The sequence below is a fragment of the Microcaecilia unicolor genome, chromosome 10, assembly GCF_901765095.1.
Source record: "Microcaecilia unicolor chromosome 10, aMicUni1.1, whole genome shotgun sequence".
NCBI lineage: Eukaryota > Metazoa > Chordata > Amphibia > Gymnophiona > Siphonopidae > Microcaecilia > Microcaecilia unicolor.
Window position 1 is genome coordinate 219,984,671 of NC_044040.1, and position 17,637 is coordinate 220,002,307.

The 17,637-nt window shown below is 44.5% G+C and overlaps 1 protein-coding gene across 3 annotated transcripts in view; it reads left to right on the forward strand.

The window, feature by feature from the left end:
• Positions 1-17,637, forward strand: part of EIF4G1 (eukaryotic translation initiation factor 4 gamma 1) — a 205,015-nt gene that overhangs the window by 131,981 nt on the left and 55,397 nt on the right. For all 3 annotated transcript variants that reach the window (XM_030217150.1, XM_030217151.1, XM_030217152.1), the window contains 3 exons: positions 6,840-7,037; positions 7,259-7,405; positions 8,129-8,365. In XM_030217150.1, coding sequence (XP_030073010.1) covers positions 6,840-7,037; positions 7,259-7,405; positions 8,129-8,365 — 582 coding nt within the window. The remainder of the gene's footprint in view (positions 1-6,839; positions 7,038-7,258; positions 7,406-8,128; positions 8,366-17,637) is intronic.

Consider the following 17,637-nt stretch of genomic DNA (forward strand, 5'->3'; position numbering starts at 1 on the left):
ATATGATTTCTCCGTTAGATATTTGTCGGGCTGCGGTTTGGTTTTCATTGCATTCCTGTGTGAAGCATTATAGGATTCCTGTGCATGCAAAGGACGAGGTGCGCTTTGGGGCAGCAGTTTTGACCTCTGGCCTTAGTAGGTCCCTCCCGTAAGTTAGTTACTGCTCTGGTACGTCCCACGCGTCTTGACCGGTCTGGAGGGTCGCTGAGGAAGGTGAAATTAGATCTTACCTGCTAATTTTCTTTCCTCTAGACCCTCCAGACCGGTCAAGAGCCCGCCCTGTCTGTATTGGAGGCCAGGAGGTGTGTTTGTTGGATAATTCTTGGCAGCTATAGATTGTTGTTTCTCTAATTGCAGACTGTTTATTTCTGTTTTGTGATAGGAGTCTGGGACAGGTGGGGCTCTTCTTTGATAGTCCACCTGTAGAAGCCCAACTGTTTTATCAAATGCAAAGGAACATGTTTCCGTAAGAGCAAGCGGAAGATGTTTCTTGTTTTTGCAGTTTACTGTGACCACGTACAGGGTTGCTAGTTGTTGTTAGTGTTTTTTTTGTTTCTCTGCTTTGTCAGGGTTATACTGGCTAGTGGAGGTTCTGCACAGGTTATATATACAGGCTTCAAAAGCTTAGTGTTTTCTCAGTCTCCCTCTGCTGGTAGGAGGACATAACCCACGCGTCTTGACCGGTCTGGAGGGTCTAGAGGAAAGAAAATTAGCAGGTAAGATCTAATTTCACCTTTTTGTGGTCCATGGTGTACGCAGTATTTTTCTCTAGCACCATAATTTGATGGCATAGATTTTTCTTCTCGTATTTATTTATTTATTTATTTATTTATTTGCTGCATTTGTATCCCACATTTTCCCACCCATTTGCAGGCTCAATGTGGCTTACAATATGTCATGTCCTGTCCTTTTAATCGTATCTCATCATCATCTTTTTGGTATTAGATTGTAAACTGCCCAGAAGCCCTCCATAGGGCGGGGTAGTAAACATTAATAAAACTTGGAAACTTAGAAGGATTTTCCCAGGTCCTGCTGTTACAGCCAGTAGCATAAAGAGGGTAAAGGAAAGGTGAAGACGGGAATAGAATGGTTATTTCTTTGTAATACAGGACGGTAAGACTGGCAAGCAATGAGCTTACTACTTCACTATTCAACTTTTGTGTACCTGTGACTTTATTGAAAATACCATGACTTTGACAAGTCAAATGTCTGCATTCGAATGACTTGTCTAGGCCCTTTGTAGCCGTCCTGTGAAGTGATGCATCATTGGATTTCTTTATCGTTTGTTTTATTATCTGTTATCATAAGGTTAGACTTGACCACATATGTCACTTTGGCCCCTGTTCTTTGTAATAATTTGCCATTGAACATAACATTGGAATAGTCTTTCAAGAAGTTTAAATCTTCATTCGAGGCCTTCTATTTTTCTCAGGCATTTTGTGATGCTACCTAAGCATCCTCTTTAATCTGTTCTCTAGGGGCAGCAAAGTCCATTCTCCATGGTTTACCAAGTCATTTTTACCCTGTTTGATGTTTCTTCTTATGTATATAACATGTAATCTTGATACCTTTTGTAGTTTCCTGCCCTTTATTCTCATATTCCTCTCTTTTAGTTGTCTTATATTCCTTCGTCTGTTCCTTTTTAGCCTTGCTGTTTATTCTGTATACTTCGTGGAAGTGTTTTACACTGGTATGTGGTATATCAAATAAAAGTCCTCCATCAAGGATGACATTGATTTTACCAGTTTTCAAGATCTTTGTTTGTCTTCATGTTAAAGTGCAGGCCCATTTTGAGTCTGTGTTCCTTGATCTTGATAGATATTTCAGATTGTCTTCACTTCCAGACAGTAATATAGTGAAGATTGTTGAGGCTTCCACCAGTTTTCATACCTTGGGCTTCTTCATACAGTCTTGCTTCTCTGAAGATTTGATCGGTTATAGGGAAAGTATGCAGCCTTGTCATATACCTTCACCAACTCGATCCATTCTGTTTCTCCTTGTTCTGTTCACTGTTGTCTTCAAAGGTAATGCCCATGCTGCTTAATATGGCTCAGAGTTTTTCATGGTTTACGCAGTCAAAGGCCTTGCTGTAGTCAATGAAACCCATGTAGATAACCTTTTTGTATTCTTTCATCTTTTCAAAGATCCACCGCACATCTTTATCTCCTGTTCCTTGCCCTTTTCTGAACCCTGCTTGAGCTTCAGGCAGTTCTTGTTCCAGGTATGGTTGTAGTTTTCACTATATGATCTAGAGTACAAACTTGCTGGTGTGTTGCATCAGAAGTATTGTGCAGTAATTTCAAGTCACTTGGCCATGATGTTTTCGTCCAGATTTCCTGGTAGAGGCTTGTAACAACTGTATCTGATTTGCTATACTTCAGTGCAAATGCCATCACTTCAACTGCTGAGGCACAGGCAGCTCTTCGGAGCTGGCAGAGTCCTATCACAACAAGGTGGTGGATTAGTATGGGAACCCCAGAAATATTGAGTGACTAAAGATGACAAGGATGTTGGAATTGGGCTAGTAGGAGCAGCAGTCTGTGGGGATGTCATGAAATTACAGATTGAAGTGGAAGCCAAGTTTAAGATGTTTAGCTGCGAATCCGGCTACAAAATGGGCAAAAGGGAAAATGGTTGAGGCGGCCATGACTATTCAGAGCACAGATACAGCTGAAGAACTGTGCTTCAAGTTGAAGTGCATTGCTGTGTACTTGCAGAAGATGCGAGCAAAGCTGCTTGGGCAGATTACAAGCTGGAACCGAGCTTTCAATGCAGCTTCGGCAACTTTCATTAACCGTGCTTTTTGGTAATGACTCGGAGTATTCCTTCCATCTGTTTTCTCTTACCTTTCCAATTTGAGCTGGCAATTTTATTTTTAATTCTTGCATTCATTGTTGTGCTTGGGAAACTTTGTCTTAGTTCTGTGACTGCCTCTTTTTCTCCTCTGGCTCTTGCTTCTTTACGTTTCTGAGCAATTTTGAGATTTTCTTCAGACATCCATTTTGGCCATTTTTGCTTTTTGATCTTTTGCGAGAACACTTACTTTTTTTTTCCAGTATAGTTTTCTTGATGTTTTCCCATATTGTTTGGGTACTCTGTGGTTAGTATCCAAATGTGACAACTTGATTTTGCAGGCAGTCTTTAAATTCCAATGGTATATTTTCCAGATCAGTTTTGATAACAAGCTTTCTTGCATGGAGGAGCCCAGGGTCAAACATACAGAATGGCTAAGTTTTTCAGAGATGATGGACTAGAAAATGCTGAGTGGTGACATAGTATACCACAGATGCCATTTTAGTTGGCTGGAAAATCGTCGAGCACAAGGCGCAGGGGCAATAGACAAAGGCATTGGCATTGTTCAGGTTAGCTAGAGTTGGCAGTGACTCCTTTAGCACAGGTATGCACTCTCTTCTGAACCTAATGGGGCAGGTCAGAAGAGGCTCTGATAGCTACCAGTAGTTTGCGAATGCCCCACAGTCTTTCGTTCAAGAAGGGACTAAAGGTTTGCCCACTCTGGAGGCTTTGTTGTAACAGTGGTTTTCATAGAAGCTCCTTCTGCATTCTCCCCAGGGCCAAACTTACAGGAAATTCAGCAGTTGCAGTGTGTCCAGGCCTAATAATTCTGGTGCAGGACTGGCATGGGACCAGGATATGCAAATTGGAGCAGGCTCTCTAGCTCAGGGAATGTTCGTATTTTGCACAACAGGGGTCTTCTGGGCCAGAGACTGGTTCTGATGAATGACTTATTTACCCTGGTTCTGATGGATGACTTATTTACCTTTGGCATTACTTTTTGGCCTTTGAAAGACCTTTCTCAAGTGAGGTAGAAGGAATTCTAGCCTGAGGTCACTGTGACACTCCTGGCGAGGAAAAGTTCTGTATCTTGGGCTTTAAGCTAAGGTGTGGAGAGTGGTTGTGGCCTGGCGTGAGGAGGGAGAATCCCTCTACCTTGCGCTGTCATTCTCTGTCATTTGATTTTCCTGCAGGAGGGTTAAAAAAGTGTCTACCTGTACATGTGTTGAAGTTGCATGTACTTTTGCTAGCATATTTTCAGTTTTGAGGGTGCCCCTTTGTTTTTGCCCTCTGATGTTGGAGACCTCTGGTCTAGATCTTTGGTTACTTGGTTCCCCCCCCCATTGGACCTTACTCTGGAGGCTATTGGTTAGCAAGGTGGTTTTCAGAACTCCAGGCCCTTTTTGTAGAGAATCCTTTCTACAGTATTTCAAAGTAAATGTTTCCTGTTAGACAATAGTGGCCTCTCAACAGATCAGAGGATATTTCACAGTGTAATTCAAAAAATAATTTTGGACAAAGCCAATTAAAATTTCTTATCATATTTGCCACATCAAATTTGATTCCCGTGGTTGCTTTCACTACAGTCAAACAAAAAAGGGAGACCAAATTCTTCACCGCAATATGAAATCGCTCACAGTTGCAGCCTACATATTGAGAGGCAAATAATCTCACTGCTTCCTGGTCTTAAGAGGTTCAGGGGATTCTGTTGGTTTCTGGGAGGACTTCTGCTGTTAAATTTTATCAAAAATGGACTTGATTCATAAATTGGTACAAGGACATTCAATAAAAACCCGTGTTTATATCCAGTTAACATATTGCTTCTTTCAAATTCTGATTTAAAACCACCTCTGTGCAAGTCTCATTTCAGCAACAATTGAATGAGAGACCCGTATCTCTTCACCCATTAGTATGTATATTCATGCGAGAGGTCATGAACATGAAAACTCCTTTTTGGTGTCTCGATATTGTGCTTACCAAACTTATGCAGGTGCCTTTTTGAGTCATTAGGTCAAGCAGTCCTAAATTTCCTAACTCGGAACACAGTTGTCCTGCTTGTAGAATGCGTGAACTTCAAACTCAAGTGCACTACTCTCCCTATACCCTAAGAGTTGTGCTCCACACATGCCCAAAAGTCTCTCTCTACACCTCATTTTCACAAAGGGGAAGAAAACCTTTATACACTAGACTGCAGACGTACATTACTATGTCCCCTGAATACTAAAAAGAAAAAAAAAAAAAAGAAGTCGTATGAAATACTTGTATCCGGAGAGTCATGGTTTGCCTGATGAGTTAGATGTCAGGACCTATTAGCCTGCATCATCTCAGAGCTAAAGCAATGTCATGACAAATCTGCATAAAACTTCTTATTTTAGATGCATGCAGGGCTGTGACTTGGTCTACCATCCACACTGTCACTGAACATGACTACCTAGATGTCCCAATTTAAGGATCCCAGATTGCAAACCTACATAGATACATTTTCTGAAACCCTCAGTCTTTGAATCACCTATTACGTGGCTTCTTTCTCCCTGATGTCACTGTCTTTTACCTGTAAGGCGGATGCTTCATAGAGAACATGGCAATGCAGCCATCTCTTCCCCTCCCCCCCTTTATATAAGAAACAATAGTAGCTCTGTTATGTCATGGACTGTCATTGAGGCCACTGTGTGGATGGAAAAGTCACTTAATACTGTACACAATCACTGCATGTCACTGCCTGTTTGGCTGCATTTCCCTGTTGTCTACGGAGAACTCCATCACAGGAAAACAACTTGGCCTCTACCATACTCCTAAAGTGTATGTGACACGGCTACTTTCTTCCTTTTATTTTCATTCAGTTTCTGTCTTAAAGGAATCTGAGGCAAATGATACTTGAGGGTTTTGGTCTAGCCCAAGGACAAGCTGCCCTTTTGTGTAGTCTCTCAAATTTTTCATATTTTTTAGCCTTTTTTTTGTCATATTTTATTATGCAGCAAAATTGGTATAGTGCTGTCTTCAGACACTATGTTGTGATCCTGTGTTAGATTTAATTTTGTCAGTCTCCTTTGAAATTTTTGGTTCTTTTATGAATCTTAGTCCATGGGAAATCTTTGTTAGACAATCAGTAAATATGGCATAATGTAAACATTGGTCTTCCCGTTTCTCTCTCCCTCCCACCAATCTTGCTGCCTCTCATTGCTTGCCAGTCTTACCCCCCTCTCATTGCTTACCAGTCTTACCCCCCCTCATTGCTTGCCAGTCTTACCCCCTCTCATTGCTTGCCAGTCTTACCCCCCCCTCATTGCTTACCAGTCTTACCCCCTCTCATTGCTTGCCAATCTTACCCCCCCTCTCATTGCTTGCCAGTCTTACCGTCCTGTATTACAAAGAAATAACCATTCTATTCCCGTCTTCACCTTTCCTTTACCCTCTTTATGCTACTGGCTGTAACAGCAGGACCTGGGAAAATCCTTCTAAGTTTCCAAGTTTTATTAATGTTTACTACCCCGCCCTATGGAGGGCTTCTGGGCAGTTTACAATCTAATACCAAAAAGATGATGATCAGATACGATTAAAAGGACAGGACATATTGTAAGCCACATTGAGCCTGCAAATGGGTGGGAAAATGTGGGATACAAATGCAGCAAATAAATAAATATAGAGGGGGGGGATAAAGGGTAGAAGTACAATAATGATAGTCAAGTGGGTACGATAGAACAAATAGGAAGAGATCTGCAAAATCAGGCTATCCCCAGACTGAACGTTTCTCTGCCTCTCACTTCTGACTGGTTCATTCTGCTAGTCTGTACCAGGGTTTGGGCTTCCATCAGTGCCCACCTGTACTGAAGGAAAGAGGCACATGCACTGGACAGGTGGGATGATTTGTAGGATCAAAGATTCTAGGTGCTCTCCTAAAGAATGAAGAGTTTGATCTCTAAACCCTGGAGACTGTGGGGTCAAACAGTAGAGTTGTCAGTTATGCTCCTGAGATCAGAGTCCAAGTTAAATTGCTCCTTCCGGGGTCCTGAAATGTTGCTATTTCCTTGATTTGTTTTATGCCGCAGGAACTCTTTCGTCGTGTGCGCAGTATCCTGAACAAGTTGACACCACAGATGTTCCAGCAGCTGATGAAGCAGGTGACTGACCTGGCTATTGATACTGAGGAGAGACTGAAAGGCGTCATTGACCTGATCTTTGAGAAGGCCATATCAGAGCCCAACTTCTCTGTTGCTTATGCCAACATGTGTCGCTGCCTTATGGGGGTATGTATGTTAACCTACTGACCATTCTCTCACACTTTAGCACATAGGCTCAGGGTGTGGAGGGAGGCTAGGTCCTGGATGCATTCTTGCTCCCTGCTCCAGCTTTGCATGACTGCATCCCCAGCACTAAGAACTAAGTGTGTATATCTGTTTCTCCACACACCCTCAGGAAACCCATCTTACTCTCTTATTTTCTTTTCACTTTCCATGGTTCCACTTAGCTGAAGGTCCCCACCACAGACAAACCTGGTGTAACTGTGAACTTTAGAAAATTGCTGCTGAACCGTTGCCAGAAGGAGTTTGAGAAGGATCAGGATGATGATGAGGAGTTTGAGAAGAAACAGAAAGAGTTGGAGGCAGCAGCTACGGTAATCCTTAGTACAGTCAATGCCATAATTTTCTTCCTCCCAGCCAAGCAAGCAGTTTGTTGCTCATTTCTCTAAACTGATTGATGAGACTTGGAAATTTTATTATTTTATTTTATTTATGGCATTTATACCTCGCTCTTCCCCGCTCGATAGCAGGCTCAGTGCGACTTGCAGGATGTGGTACAGAGTATCATAGAGATAACACAAAGTAAGGTACAAGGTGTGGTACAAAGTAACACAGAGTATGGTATGAAGTATCACAGAGATGATCCAGTTGGAAAGAGTAGGACAGTAGGGAGGGATGTGTGGGAGAGGATTGGAGTATGGGTAGTGTGGTTTGAGTTCGAGAATTAAGTTGGGTTATTTGGGTAAGCTTGTGTGAAGAGGTAAGTTTTAAGCAGCTTTCAGAAGGGTAGGTGTTCATTGGTTGTTCGGATGTGTCGAGGTATTGCGTTCCAGAGTTGGCTGCCTATAATAAGAAACATAACTTGCCCACCTTGCCCTTTACTCCACCAAAACGCCTAACCCCTGACTTTGACATGCATCCCCTCCTCCAGCCTGTGCTGAAAAATATCCTCTGCTCCAATAGAACTCCCACCTCTCACATGCAGGATCAGGTTACTCTGGGCTTTGGACATTTTGATGCATCAGCCCCTTTGTGCTTTTACTGATGATAGAGCCTTACAGATTTCTGACTTTTGGGTGATTGCTCTGCTTCTGCAGCCAGAGGAGAAAACTCGTCTACGAGAGGAGCTGGAGGACGCTCGTGACAAAGCTAGGAGACGATCTCTAGGTAATATAAAGTTCATCGGGGAGCTGTTCAAACTTAAGATGCTGACGGAGGCCATAATGCATGACTGTGTGGTGAAATTGCTGAAGAATCATGATGAGGAATCGCTTGAGTGCCTGTGCCGCCTGCTTTCCACCATTGGCAAAGACCTGGACTTCGAGAAGGCTAAGGTAAGGAGCTGCTGCCATGTTTTCCAGCTTTTTACAGAAACTCTAAATTACTATTTACTTTTCATCCAGATAGACCAGTCCATACCAGTGGGTTATATGCCCTGACAAGCAAATGGAGTGAGACAGTCTTGTGAGGGAGGTGGGTCCTTTATTTCCTCCTGCAACACTAAAATCTCCTAGTGAAGCTCAGCAGATTGATCCTGGGCTGGTGCAGTTGGTTAGTTACCTCATTCTTTTTGTCTGGGAGTGGACCCTCATACTGGAGGTTGTTCGTTACAGTTGCACCTTAAGAGCTTCTATGCCCCAAATCCTTTTTCTGCCTGTCTTCAGTTTCGGCCAAATGTGCACTTTGTGCTGTTTGTCTTCCTTCTACCCCTCTACAAACAGAAGTTGCCCTGCCCACCTGTAGATGCCTCCCTGGGGTCTACCTTACAATCCCTGGCGGTCTAGGGATGTAATCAGGGCAGGAGTGATCCCCAGTCGCTCGTGCTCATGCTGGCTCTGCTCTCAAAAGAGCTGTCATGACCCTCGAGTGGCAATGTCACGAGGCTGCCATAAGAGGTTATGGCAGCTGTTTTTTGAGTAGAGCTGACATGGGAAGAGTGACTGAGATCACTCCTGCCCTCGCTATATCACTACACCACCAGGGATTGTAAGGTGGTCTTGGGGGCTACTCTTTGCATTCTTCTGTGCAATGTGCTTGCAAGTAATGCAGTTATGATCTTGAATAGTAGTTTATATGGTAAATAGAGTGCTCCAGATAAATGCTTTTGATACAAAAGTGTAGCAAGAATTTAAGTCTGTAAATTTGGGATGATAAACTCCTTAGTAGAGAAGGGCACGGGGCAGGGATGGGGACAGAGCTTGTGTGGACGGGGACAAACTTTGTCCCTGTGTCATTTTCTGCTTGGAAGCCTATTAATGAGCTGGACTGTTATTTATGTTTCAGTGATGCAGATGACAATATTTTGATTTTTTGGAAAAACAAGCAAACATGTTGGCCATAACTAGCAGAATTTGCATGGGGGATCCTGTACATTCCTCCTACCAGCACATCTTTTAAAAATACGTCTATTGCAGGAAGGACTGTGGAAGACAAGAGAGCTAGACTGAATCCTGAGATTGTTGATGACTTATTATTCATCCACAGATTTAAAAAATCATATTTTAACAGGGTGGATTAGGGTTCCTTGGAGTAGTAGAAGTCAGCTGTTGTTGGGGTTGGAAGGGTAGAGGGTGGTGGTGAGGGGGTGGTTGTAGATGCTCATTGTTATTGTTTTCTATTTGTGATTTATAAACAACAGTTGCACAGCATATTTCTTTTTGTAGTTTAATAAAAAGATGTAAATATAAAATCATAAGTGTTCAAGGCTTCTGCAGATGGGGACGGGATGGGGGCACAACCCGCAGGGAAAGGGACAGGGCCCGCGGGGACGGGATGGGGACAGAGACACAACCTGCAGGGATGGGGTGGGAGCGGGGACAGGGACAATCTTTGTTCCCGTGTCATTCTCTACTCCTTAGGAATTAGCCTCTCTGTGGAGATATGACATCTTCTATCTCTCCAAACGTGGGGCAGTGTCAGCCATTGTAAAACCACTGTGGCTTTTAATTTGTTTCATTAGTTGAGGTCCATTGTGCGAAGGCTATTTAAATTATTATATATTCTGGCTTGGGTAAAAAAATTTCCAGGCTGTGTTGGGTATGATGAAGATACAGTGTGCAGAAGCTAGGTTCTATGAGAGAGGAATCTGCAGTGGTTGTTTTCGAGCACAAGGACTGGTCAGCTTCCACTATACCTTGACTTGTGGAAATAGAGAACACAGACTTGAGCTGTGCCTTACATTCCCAGTCAGGCGGTCCAGTTCTTCAGTATTTTCTATCTCCAACAGGTGGATGCACTGGCTATTCAGCCTTGTGTTCTGAGGGTTTGGCTTTTAAGTTATGGACTTCTGTGTTTAAGATACTTCATGGAGATGCACCATCATATATGAAAGATCTGGTATGTCTTTTGTCATGATCTAGAAACATTTCTTCAAGAAATCCTTTGCTTTTGTGGTTCTAAACAGATCATCTCAGCTACGTTTTCATATTTGGTGGCTCAAGCTTGGAACTCTCTTCCATCTAAGATTAGAGTTATTCCTGATTATATGGCCTTTAGGAAACAGTTAAAAATATTTCTTTTTAATAAACACGTTTAATAAACACTGAACTTAAAGGTTTTTGCTGAATGTAAGCATGTATCAGTTTCAGTATCCTGGTCCGGTTGGTCAACTTGGTCCCCAGTTGAGGCCAGCAGGTGTTCGCTTCCTAGGAGTCATATCTGGTGGTCCCAGGTCACCGTCTATGGTAACCCCCACCCCCCACTGGAGAGTCTATTCAGCAACTTAAAAAAGAAAACGGTCAGTTGCAGTGCCAGTGCACTTTGTGGTATTCTGCTATTCTGCTGTGTGGGTGCAGGGAGTGATGTTATTCCCTCTCAGTGAGCGCCACGGGGATTGGGAGCTGTGGGGGCCTTCTGCAGCTGGTAAGTCTCCTGACTCAGCCCTCAGAACCGCTTTGGCAGCGTCGCTGGTGTGTATGTGGGGAAGTTGGGTTCATGCTTTGATGCCATCAAAAAAAGAACAGGATGGACACCACTTGGTTGGACAGCTTGGCGACTCCTGCGGAGGGGGTTAAAAGATGTTACTGCTGCTGATGTTGTCACCGCTGCACAGTACTTAAGTATTGCCACACTGGGACAGACCAAAGGTCCATCAAGCGCAGCATCCTGTTTCCAACAGTGGCCAATCCAGGTCACAGATACCTGGCAAGATCCCAGAAAACTCAATACATTTTATGCTGCTTATCCCAGAAATAAGCAGTGGATTTTCTCCAAGTCAATTTAATAATGGTCTATGGAATTTTCCTTTAGGAAGCCATCCAGACCCTTTTTAAACCCTGCTAAGCTAACCGCCTTTACCACATTCTCTGGCAATGAATTCCAGTTTAATTACACATTGCGTGAAGAAAATTTTCTCCGATTCGTATTAAATTTACTACTTTGTAGCTTCATCGCAAGCCCCCTAGTCCTAGTATTTTTGGAAAGAGTAAACAAGCAATTCACATCTACCCGTTCCATGCCACTCATTAATTTATATACCCCTATCATATCTCCTGTCTCTTCTCCAAGCTGAACAGCCCTAGTCGCTTCAGCCTTTCCTCATAGAGAAATCATCCCATCCCCTTTATCATTTTCGTTGCCCTTTTCTGTACCTTTTCTAATTCCACTATATCTTTTTTGAGATGCGGCGACTAGAATTGAGCACAATATTCGAGGTGCGGTTGCACAGTGGACCGATACAAAAGGAATTATAACATCCTCACTGGCTGCATCGAGGCTTACGGGTGACTCAAGGGGAGACCACAGTAGCCGCAGAGCAGCAATGCAGGCTTCCCATCCCAACAATTGCCAGCCATCTTGGCATATCAACTGGAGGATGCAGTATTAGAGCCGAAATTTCCCAAGCAAACCACTTTTTTGTTGGACCACTGGCACTCAGCATTTCCAGATGAGGCCTTCTCTATGGGGTTTGTCTACCTGCAGATGTCTGCTCGTGATCCACCAGGGAGTGTGTGCACCATTCCCTCAGCTCCCAAACAGTTCCGGTTGGACTTTCATGGAGACACTGAGGAAGATTATTTCAGCCTTCTCCACTCCCTGAGGGGGCCTCACTCTGCTCGGAGGGACCCTCACTGAAGGGAGCCTTTAGAGGAGGGCAAACTCTCTCTTGAGGAGGGGGATGATCCCAGTGTCCTACGATTGTTTCATAAGGAAGAGTTGAGCTCCCTGATCTCAGAGGGCCCTGGTGGTCCTATCTATTGAGGAGCCGGCGATAGCGCTGGCTGGAGTCTAGTCTTCATCGATCATGAAGGGCCTCTGGGATCCTTCTAAGGCTCTCTCCATGCATCCAGACATTGAGAAGTTAATTTCTGCAGAATGGGTCTCCCTGGACATATGGCTTAAGGTGGGCAGAGCCATGGGGCGCCTATATACCCTGGTGCTGGAGGAAAAGGAGAAGCTGCACCTGCCTAAAGTGGATTTTTTGGTTATGGCTGTAACCAAGACAATTACTCTACCTGTGGAAGGGGGAATTGCCCTGAAGGATCTGCAGGATAGAAAGCTGGAGAATGCCTTGAAACAGGTGTTCAAGGTGATGGCTCTGGGCCTTCAGGCATCCATTTACTGCTCCTTTGTGGCGTGTCTGCAGTGACATCAGTAGTCCGGGTCGCAGGAGTCTGCGCATGCCACCCGATTGGAGGCTGGGTTGCTGTATTTGGTGGGTGTAGTCTACTGTATGTTGAGGGTGATGGCCGGTTCTCTTGGCAGTCACAGCTTGTAGGCAGCCTTGGTTGAGAAATTGGGCTGCTGATGCAGTGTCTAAGGCCCACCTGATGAAGTTGCCCTATTGAAGCAAATGGTTATTTGGGGAGGACCTCAGCAACCTGGTGAAGGAACTGGAGAAGGTTAAGCCTCAGAGATTGCCAAATGACAAACTTAAGTCCTCGAGCCACTCTTTGGGTCAGCCCGCAATAGTTTTCTGGACAGTAGGAGGCACTAGCCTTTCAGAGGTCCTGTTTTCCATTTCACCAGTCTTTCAAAGGGACAGGAAGCTTGTGTTGTAGGTGATGCAGGTTGTAATTCTCCAGGCCGTCCCAATGATGCCAGTCCAGTCCACTCTTTCTGTCCCGTTGGAAGGCATCTTCAGGAGTTTTGAGAAGAGTGGACCAAGATTACTATGGGCCAGTGAGACCTAGACATACTGCGAAGGTTACAAGTTAGAATTCTCCTGCCTGGTTACTCCTCTCTTCTTACACTCCCTGTGTCAGGGAGTGGCACAGATCCAAGGAATAGTTGACTCCTTGTTGGCACTTCGGGCTATTATGCCAGTTTCCCCATTGGAGATTGGATAGGGAAGATACTCCATATACTTCATGGTTCCCAAAAAGGTGGGCATTGTGCGTTTGGTCCTACACCTCAAAAGCCTAAACCAGTGTATCCGTGTTTCCCACTTTCACGTGGAAACTCTGAGGTTGGTTATCACTTCGTTGTAAGCTGGAGAGTTTCTCACTGCTCTTGACCTCAAGGAGGCGTATTGTCATATTCCCATTTGGCAGCCGCATCAGCAGTTTCTGCACTGCAGTTTTGGGCTGTCACTTTCGGTTCATAGCTATGCCTTTCGGTTTGGCCATGGCGCTGAGGACGTTTTCCAATGTCATGGTTGTAGTGGCGGCCTTTGTGCAGCACCAGGGAATCAGGGTACACCCTTGCCTGGATGACCTACCAATTTCTCATCTTCCTATCAGTGTGGAGGTGACCTCGGGTGGTCCAGCTCCTGCAGTCATTGGGTTGGGTGATCAATTTATAGAAGAGCAGGCTCATTCCATCACAGTATATCGGGATGCTGTTAGTCATGGGGGCGGAGACAATCTTTCTCACAGACACGAATCACAGACACAGCAAACGTGTGCAGCAGATTCACCTCCTTTTTGCAACAGACCCAACCATGGGTCTGGGACTGTGTCCAAGTTCTGGGGTCCATGATGTGGTGACTATGGAAGTGGTTCTCTGAGCTTGGGTGCATATGTGCCCGTTGCAGGAGTCCCTATTTAGCTGCTGCTCTCTGGTGTCACAGAATTACAACATAATTACTTAAAGAAGAAACATTAAAAAAAAATAACGGGATATCGCAGATAAAGTGTTCAGTTAGATTTAACATTAAGTCCTTGTTATTTTACCTGTTCCTGTTTGCTGTTTTAAAACTTTTACTGTTCACTGTTATACTTTTTTTGATAATAAACTTATTAGTTAGCTTTGTTAGTCCTGACTGACTAAGAATCCTGGCAGTTTGTATTCTCAGTCTGTGAGTGTTTTCTAGGAACTGTGGGGCTGCAGGTCCCAGTGTCCCTAGAAACCACCGAGGAAATAACTTGCTGGTGAGAGACTCACCCAGAGGCAAATGGGACCTAGCAAGTGGGTGGAGAGTATGCCAGTGTAGGCGCACATGGGCCTGGGCAGTGGTGGCCACAGGGTTAATCCCATGTGGGTACTATGGGTAGCGCTCAGGCATTACGTGATGTGGGACCCGCAGCTGGTGAAGGAGGCCAGGTTTCTGATGGACTGGGTGGAGAGAAATCTTCTCTGTTGGTTGCTCACATTGCGGGGTCGCTCAGTGTAGAGGCTGTCTTCCTCAGCAGGATTTCATGTGACCCTGGAAAGTGGGATTTGTCCAGGGAGGCCTTTCACCATCAGAAACCAGCTTTTCTTCAAAGAAAAATCACTGCTTGGCATATCATGATGACTTCATCCAAGGACACGTTGTTTACTGCAAACTAGTTATCTCCTGGGAAGAGCGGAGGAGCTTACCTCACAGAGACAGATGGCTCCAGGAGTATGAGAATCAATAGGGAGGTTTGTTACCGGGACTGATAACTTTCTTTGCTGCTATCACAAGGCCTTGCATTGTCCACCATGAATTCTGCTGGACAGAATTACACTGTTTGTGATTGGTCCATATGTATCATCTGACCCAGAAAGATGCCAATGTTGGACTGAAGAGGAGAAAGGAGAAGACTTGGTGGTGGATAAGTTGGTCCAAGAAGTGCAGTAGAGCAAGAGACTGATCTTCTTAACACACCAGTGAACTGCATACCTTGTAACAAACTGACAAAGGTCAGCTCAGCTACAATACTAGGCCTCACCCGAAAGACTGTGCTTATCATATCTGAATACAGACCTTGGATTTTATTCCTGGACTGAGATTCGCTGGGGCTTCAGCTTGAGTCTCAATGGAGGAATTAGATTCTTTACCATTGGAAGTGTGCAATAAGGACTGCGAGATGAGAGAACAGGATTTATGACCTACAGTCGGTATAGTTAGTCCAAGGGAAAGGGGAAATGGGACTTGATATACCGCCTTTCTGAGGTTTTTGCAACTACATTCAAAGTGGTTTACATATATTCAGGTACTTATTATGTACCAGGGGCAAAGTGACTTGTCTAGAGTCACAAGGAGCTGCAGTAGGAATCAAACTCAGTTCCCCAGGATCAAAGTCCAATGCACTAGCCACATGGCTACTCCTCCACTAGGCTTTTGGTCTGTGAAAGACTGTTTTTTCAGGACTGGTGGTCAGTGAATTACTAGCTGCTAAGTGTGTATTTGCACAAGACATATTAGCTGTGTAAGTTCTCATAATAATATTTAGGATATTAGTGGTGTGATTAGTTGTATTATCACTTATCCATATAGTTTCTTAATTATATATATATATATATGTGTGTGTGTGTGATAATCTATTTTTGGTTGTACAAACTTATTTTTGTAACTTACTTTCCATTAGCCACATATTTGTTTTCTATTTCTAATAAGAATGTATTTCATTTGTAGCATTGTTCCTTTCATTGGTACAGCTAGTTAGAAGAGCCTAAGGGCCAATTAGGTACTGTCATATCCCTGAGCAAACGAGTCCAGAAAAATTGCTTTTGTGTGATTATCTGATATAGAAGTACCTACAGGCCAGATGGAGGTCTTCTATATGTCTTCCTGCTGTGGCCCATGGTGAGCTATCTGTTGTGGAGCCACCAGTGTTGGTGATACTGGTGGCTCCAGGTTGGCTTTGCCAGCCATGTTACACAGACCTGATGCGACTCATGGATGGGGATCCGTTCCATCTTCCTCATGCACAAGGCCTGCTTCGTCATGGCCCTGTGCTCATGGAGGCCTTGGACATTGAAAGGGCTAGGTTGAGAAAGAAATGTGACTTGGATCCTGTCATTGCGGTTTTACTGCAGGCCAGGAAGCACTCTACTTTCACAGCATATGCCCGAGTGTGGCACACGTTTGTGGAGTGATGTGCAGAAAGGGGCATTGCTCCGTTTTGTTCGTTGCTCACCTCTTGTCATTTTCTTCTGTCGGGCATACACAAGGGATTAGCATTGTGCTCCTTGAAGGTACAGGTTGTGGTCCTGGCCTGCTTCAGAGGCTGTCTTCAGAATTTGTCTTTAGCATGCAGCTGGATGTGATTCGTTTCTTGAAAGAGGTGGGCCAGCTTCTGCCCCCCTTTGTTCACCTTGTCCAGAACAGAATCTTAATTTGGTGCTGCAGGCTTTGAGTCCCTTAGGAAGGCTACCTTGAAAATTCTTGTGCTGAAGGTGGCCTTTCTTGTGGCGATTGCATCAGCGGGACAAGTTTCAGAGTTGCAGTCTCTGTCCTGTCAGGTTACTTCTGTTTTACTGAGGCAGGGGTGTCGCTATGGACGACTCCGTTCTTCCTGCCTAAAGTAGTTTCAGTGTTCCATGTTAACCAGTCAGTGGGACTGCCCTCGTTCTGCAGGGAAGAAGGGGAGGATCAGTTCTCTTCCTTGAGACTTCTTGATGTTCATTGGGTTCTCACTCCAATATCTGAAGGTCACTAATGACTTTCGCAGGTCGGATCAGCAGTTTGTCCTTTTTGGCAAACAGAAATTGGGGCTGATGGTGTCTAAGCCCATGATTACGAGATGGCTGACAGAAACGATTGCCTTGGCTTATGTTCTGGCAGGGAAACAGCCCCCTTCGGTGTTGCAGGCGTGCAGCAATTTCCTGGACGGAATCAACTCTGGTTTCCTCATCAGACATATGCAGGGCGGTGATGTTGTAGATGCTGCATACCTTTGCTAAACACTACAGGGTGGACATTGCGGCAAGTTCCCATTCTTCTTTTGGCGCTTCAGATCTGCCTGCGGCAGGGCCGGGGTCCCACCTTTCTTAGGGATTTCTTTTGAACATCTCACAAATCCTGGAACAGTGGGTAGACATGAAATGGAAGAAGAAATTAGGGCTTACCTCAATCTTCTTTCTGTTAGTGCGTCCCACTATTCCAGGAGCCCACCCATGGTTCTGAGGCCTTGCCGTCAAGATGAAGAAATGTGCTGTCGGGTCTTTGGATGCTTTTCAGGCGACATGGTGGTTGCGCAGGGTTCCAAGAGTGGCAGGGTCCTAAATTGCATTTCTACTGTTTCTATGTTGGTTAAAGTTGTATAGGTTCAAGGGTTTTTTCCTAGTTCTTGCCTATGTAAATACTGAGGAACTGGGCTGCCTGACTGGGAACATAAGGCACAGCTCAGTTCTGTGTTGTCTACCTCCACCTGCTGGTTGATGGACATAACTATTCCCACAAGTCTTGGCGCAGTGGGAAGCACTAATGGAAAGAAAAATCAGGTAAGCCCTAATTTCTCCTTGTAGTGATAGTAGG